We start from the raw sequence: 5,947 nt of genomic DNA on the forward strand, positions 1-5,947 counted from the left end.
TTACCATGTTCAATCTGAATTTTCTTCAAAATAAAAAACATCTATATTGATTCTGACTTTTCTACATCCAACTCAAAGGTTTATCATTACTTTGAGAATTTTTTTTAATAATTTAACCCTTTTAGAAGGGAAGATATAGTCATTTGTTCTGAGAATGTCATTTTCGAGCCTGAAACCTGAAAAACAGGCTTGGGGCTTAAGAGGATTTATAGTCTGGACAGCTGCTGAATGCTAAATTGCCATACACTTTTCAGTGCAAAGTTTGAGTATTACTCCAAAGACCCAAACCGAGCAAGGGTGCGCCCTGGTGTTCATTTAACTGAATGACAACTCAAGGAGTCCACTAATCTGGTGAAAAATAACCTGCAAAGATGTCATCCTGCAATTACTTTTGGGGGATGGGGTTGTTATGTAAGCCTACAGACAGGAAGCAGCAGTCTGTAGAGATGTCACCTTCTAGTTGAGCTTTGGAAGCATCACCAGATAAGCTGTCGATTGTGTTCATGACGATCTTATAAATACATGTTGAAATACTACAACAGACTGTAGGAATACAATATAGCCTATAGCTCAGCCCAAAATGAATAAAATCAAACACATAGCCTGACCTTGACTTAACATTTCAACTATGTCAGTCCCTGTTGTGTATTCTTCCAGTCTCTGTAAAAAAAAGTTCAGATTGAGGTGGGAGTCTGTCATGTTTTTTCCAGTTAAAAGTCTAATTTTGAGATTTGGTTCAGCAATGTCTGCACAGTTTGTTGAGAAGATAACTGTGAAGAGACTGCATTTTGTTGTAAACCACACACTCTTTAAATAGGCTACAAAGCTAAACCACAAGTATGTACATGTTCTCAGCAAAATGTGTATTTTGCCAAAATGATGCTGTTACTGAATTGAGTGAAGAGCAAGGTATGTTGAAAACTGAAGTGCATAGAACAAAAGCGAGACAGTTTGATAGTCAGGAAATGCCAGATTGTGACTGTGAGAGAGGTATACACAATGAAAGGGTTATCTTCGCTACAACTTAAACAGAATGTATATGAGACTCTTCTTCTTGGTTTTATAAAATACAAATAATATTACCATCTTCTTTACTTCTTTACATCTTTCTTTACTTCTTTACTTATATACACACTTGGGTGTTACATTTCAGTCACTAGGTCAGCTTACATTAAAGGAAAAATATATATAAGAGCTCTAATTCAACATGTGTCCTGTATGTCAGAGGAAATTTGACACATTTTGATATGAAATGTAAGTGGCTGCCTCAGATTGTATGGAAATCATTGAAAAACATGTATACAGTATATTCCTAATGTGTTTATATATTGCAGAGATATTATTATATGCCATGCAGTAGCGTAGTTTGCTGTGTAGTAAGCGGTTATTATAATAATGCAAGGTTGCTTAGTTAGTCAGAACCATGATCAGAACGCAACCAATGCGGAACCAAAGTACAGCAGCAAACGTTTCCGGCCGGAGGACTATTACCACGGACAGTTTTCTGTTTACACGATCACAACGTGGGTTACTGACAGAACTTTGTTGGCATGTTAGGGAGTAAAACCAAAAGTCACTAATATCAGTTTTTCCTGCATATTAAAATGGGTAAAAAGCGCGAAAACGAAGTCTCGGTGGAGTCAAACATTCCGCTGAAAAAAGAAGTCTCGGAGTTCAATGGGACTGTATTTAAAGCCATGCTGAAGGAACCAGCCACAGTCATGAGAGGTGAGTTTATTTGGTACAGTTTGCCTACATCTCACGGGAGTGCAAATAAGATATCATCGTAATTATTTAATACATAACTGTACCACTTGTGTTCGCCTGCAGGACTGGAGAGATTCGTTTCCACCGCTAAGAAGCTGCCATGCTCTGATCTGTATGATGTGGTGGAAGGATATATTAAAATTTCTATGGAGTGTGCTGAAATATTCAAATTGCTAGAGAGAGAAAAGCACGTAGAGACTGAGGTAAGTGCCTTTCACAGTCAATGTTACTGAAACTGTAAGTGGATCTAATCCAATCCTGCCTCTGTCCAGATGATGCTGATCTTTGAGAGCTTGGAGATGATCCTCCTCCGGACAGCCAGTGACCTGTCCCACTTCAGCATGGTGGGCAATGCTATTGTGAAAAAGATTGTTTCTAGCCACGTGAAACTCCTGCAGGGATCCTTCCAATCAGAAAATCACAGGTTGGAGTGTTAACCTAATTTCTAGGACTTCAAATATCAGTCCTCTCAGGACAGTTTAAATATTTCCCATCATTTTGTGTTTTCCTTTGTGCACAGGTTCGTCCGTCAGTGCCTCAGTCTCCTGTCAGCCTTGGTGTCTCAGGGTCAAGAAGCTGCAAGAGATGTCCTGAGTAACATTCAAGTCAACAAAGCTCTGTCTGGACTGGCAAAGAGAAGGGATAAGAGGGTATGGAGTGCCAATTGAACTTTTCAGTTTTGATTTGGTTTGTTGGATTCTGTGGATATGTATGTTTAAAATCTTCTCTGAAAACACCCCAGGGAAGACCTGATGTCCGCATGGCTTATATCCAGTTTGTGCTGTCCTTTTTGGTGTCTGGAGACAATGCTACAGTTGGACAGTTATTAGAAATCAAAGGTAATTAAATATGCATTCAAATGTACGCGATCGACTTGTATCTCAGGTGTGTTGATGACATGTACGTTTTTGGTGTGTCAGAACTCCTACCAGAGATCCTGAGTACGGGTGTGAAGGAGGACAGGATGTCTATCGTCAATCTGATTTTGTCTACACTGAAGACAAGAGTAAGTGCTCATAATTGTACACATTTATGTAACATGAGTGGGGATGAAATATAACTTAATGACGACCATTGTATTAACCATGTTGTTCTCTTATATTAATATTTTTTCTTCATATACAAGTGATGTTCCGTGCTAATACATTTCTTGGTGTCATGAAATCTTGAATGTAGTGTAATTTTATCATCCTGTAAAAATCTAAATTATACACATAATTTTACACATTTAAACAATCAATGTATGGTTTTGTTAATTGCATTTGTTTCTGTTTGTCTTGCTGCAGGTGGTGATAAACAAGGGCATAAGTAAGACACAGAAAGTGCGTTTTTTCACACCTGTTGTATTGGCCAACATAGCATCTCTGTATAAATGGAATGGGATTGAGGATGCAACCACTGATGATGACAGAGTGAGTTACTACCTTTTTACATTATTTTACTGTTGTCATTTTCTTTTCAACCTGTGAGTCTAAATGTTACTTATCTCCTTTAAGATGGTAGACGACTCGGAGCATGCTGGGCAATCAGTCATTCGGGAACTTGTTCACAGTTTCCTTCTTGACATTTGTTGCTCTCGTAAGCACGGCATCAGCTTTCATGATGCCAGCTTTGGCACAGCTGGCAGGTAAGTAATCAATCCGTCAATGTACCTTTCGCTCTTCTGGAATGTCCTCGTGCTGATCATAGGACTTTGGTTTTGTTTCCCAGAGCTGGCAACATTGTCTTGCTTCAGTTCCTGGTGGGGCAGAAGCAGGCCACAGAGGATGAGTTGGTGACGGAGCTGGTGGTGAATGTGTTGAAAGCTACCCCTGACATGCTGGCCAGATACTTTCAGGAGACGCAGTATTCATATACCCCCCGCCTCAAAAGTGCTTGGCAGGACAATGTCAAGTTACTTAAAAAGGTACTTGCTAGTAGATTAGATTGGTATAAGACTAATTAGCTTTTGGCTCACATATAGCTTTTCTATTAAACAAATATTTAAGGTAAGGTACGTTTATTTATATAGACACAGGCAATTCAAAGTGCTTTACATCATCATTAACACTTAATAAGAAGACAAAAAGGAACACAATAAATAAACATAATGGAATAACAGATTCATAAAAACCATGCATAAAAGAGATACAGAATAGTTTAAAAACAAGATTGTAAATACAGTAGATGCTAAAACAAGTTAAAATACTTTTTGGTAAGCAGCTGTAAAAAGTTGTGTTTTTAGCCTCGACTTAAAATAACTCAGCGTTGGTGAAGACTTCAGGTTTTCTGGACGTTTTTTTCCTTTTGTGGGGAGCATAATAAATATATAATGATGCCTTGTGAATGTATTTGTCAGATCTACGAAGCCCAGCCAGAGATTTCCACAGTCTTCCAAACTCGTGAAGTCGTCCCTCTCCCTCGCCTGCTGTCCATGATCATGGTGGTTTCTCTTCCTCCGGTCTGCAACAAGGCCTTCTTCACACAGGGCCTCACTGTAAGTGTCCGAGACTCACGCAATGCATTAATAACTGCAGAACCACAAAACACTCACCATGTGAAGAACCTCGTCATGTTATATTAGAATATCTCTTTTTGTATTTGACAGTTTGCCAACACAGGTGTGCAGCTCACCACTCTGTCCATGATGAATTTCATCTTAAAAAGAGCCAATAGGAACATGAACTACCTTTTGGATAAGTCCGAGTGGCACAGCGCGGATGGATACACTCTGGAAATGATGGGGGATTTGGTGCTGCAGTACAGGGAGATTCTCAGCAAGGTAAGCTCAGGAATGTGCAGTCTGAATGTCCACACACAGATATGAAGCACCATTAAACTAATCTTCATGCTCTGTTCCAGATTCTGCCAGATATGACGAGCATAGTTTCCAAGTGGCAGTCACTTAGCAAGAAAGAAAAGACGGATGGTGACGAAAAAAAGACAAAAACTGAAGGGGTCGCTGAGCAGACGACTAATAAAAGCGAAGTGCCCGGTAATAATACTTGCATAACATGTTTTGAGTATATTGATTGTCAGTCCTCTAAAAACATTTATTTACTTTATTTGTTGTGCTCAGCAGTTGCTGAGACAGCCGAGGTAATTCTGCTGAAGACTCTGATTCTCCAAGTCATCTGTCTCTACCAGAAAGTCGTGCCACATCTGGTTAGCCAGTGCAAATTTGATTTCAGCAAGCTCTTAAAAGGTAATGCTTTTTTATTTATTTATTGAGTTCACATATAAGTTATACTGTATGATGCTCTTGGGTCTTAAAGTACCTTTTGTTTATCCTCTCCAGGGATTGTGTCTGAGAAAGGGATGAGGGAAGAAGTTCCTCCAGTTTTGCAGTATCAGATTCTGCAGTTGGCCTTAGATCTCCCTGCAAGCAAGTTCTCCTGGTTTCGCATACAGGTGAAAATGTTGCACTGTTGTTGTTTTGTTCACTATTTCATCTATATTTCTCAATGATTGCTGTCTAGAAGGTGTTGCTTTGTTTTAACGTGTTGTATATTGCCTTTTCTTCCCAGGATGTCGACACCGAATCATCATCTGGAGAGAAGTCAGTACTGTACCTGCTGCTCATGATGTTTGTCAGCAGCAGCAGCAGCCACCTGAAGAGCTCCACACGACTGCTGGTTCTAAAAGTAAGGAACTTGTCCTTGTTTTCCTCTGTGCATTTGATTCCTGCCTACACTATATGTGACCCGCTCTATCCAAATCAGTCGGAAGTCGCAACGGCTCATTTCAAAATAAACGTGGATTTGCGTAAAAAACTATTTTTTCAGGGTTCGGGTGTTTTGTTTGATTTTAAACAAACAAAGTCTTGGCTTTCAGAATATGAAACTTGAATCGGCAAATTCAGATGATAAAATGACAACTTTGAAGCTTGTAACGGCATAATTACAAGCGGAGAACGGAGTAACTTAACGTCACAGCAGGCATAACAACAGCCGGTGTTTCTCGTGAGGGTTTTCCCCCGGGAAACAAACGCAATACACACAAACGCAAAAATACACAAACACACACACACGTATACACACACACACACACACTCGCGAGCTTCCCCCAGACCAGTAATCCAAATGAAAATATCTTCCCTCCGTAGTATTTTGATCATTTGCTCCGCTAATAATCAATCAGATCGATGGATTCCAGAGAAGAGAAAACTTTGAAGGCCTTTTTCTCAAAATGATGACTCGGT

General features: G+C 39.6%; 1 protein-coding gene across 1 annotated transcript in view; it reads left to right on the forward strand.

The window, feature by feature from the left end:
- The first annotated feature begins 1,490 nt into the window (after positions 1-1,490).
- Positions 1,491-5,947, forward strand: part of LOC104957458 (nucleolar pre-ribosomal-associated protein 1-like) — an 11,914-nt gene continuing 7,457 nt past the window's right edge. Inside the window, 15 exon segments of the mRNA XM_010785097.1 lie at positions 1,491-1,728; positions 1,831-1,970; positions 2,040-2,191; positions 2,288-2,417; positions 2,510-2,606; positions 2,688-2,773; positions 3,054-3,179; positions 3,264-3,394; positions 3,478-3,673; positions 4,106-4,243; positions 4,355-4,528; positions 4,609-4,741; positions 4,826-4,951; positions 5,045-5,157; positions 5,274-5,390. Of these exon segments, the coding sequence (XP_010783399.1) occupies positions 1,605-1,728; positions 1,831-1,970; positions 2,040-2,191; positions 2,288-2,417; positions 2,510-2,606; positions 2,688-2,773; positions 3,054-3,179; positions 3,264-3,394; positions 3,478-3,673; positions 4,106-4,243; positions 4,355-4,528; positions 4,609-4,741; positions 4,826-4,951; positions 5,045-5,157; positions 5,274-5,390 (1,983 nt within the window). The 5' untranslated portion in view covers positions 1,491-1,604.

This window comes from Notothenia coriiceps, unplaced genomic scaffold, assembly GCF_000735185.1.
Source record: "Notothenia coriiceps isolate Sejong01 unplaced genomic scaffold, NC01 NC01_scaffold00027111, whole genome shotgun sequence".
NCBI classification, from domain to species: domain Eukaryota; kingdom Metazoa; phylum Chordata; class Actinopteri; order Perciformes; family Nototheniidae; genus Notothenia; species Notothenia coriiceps.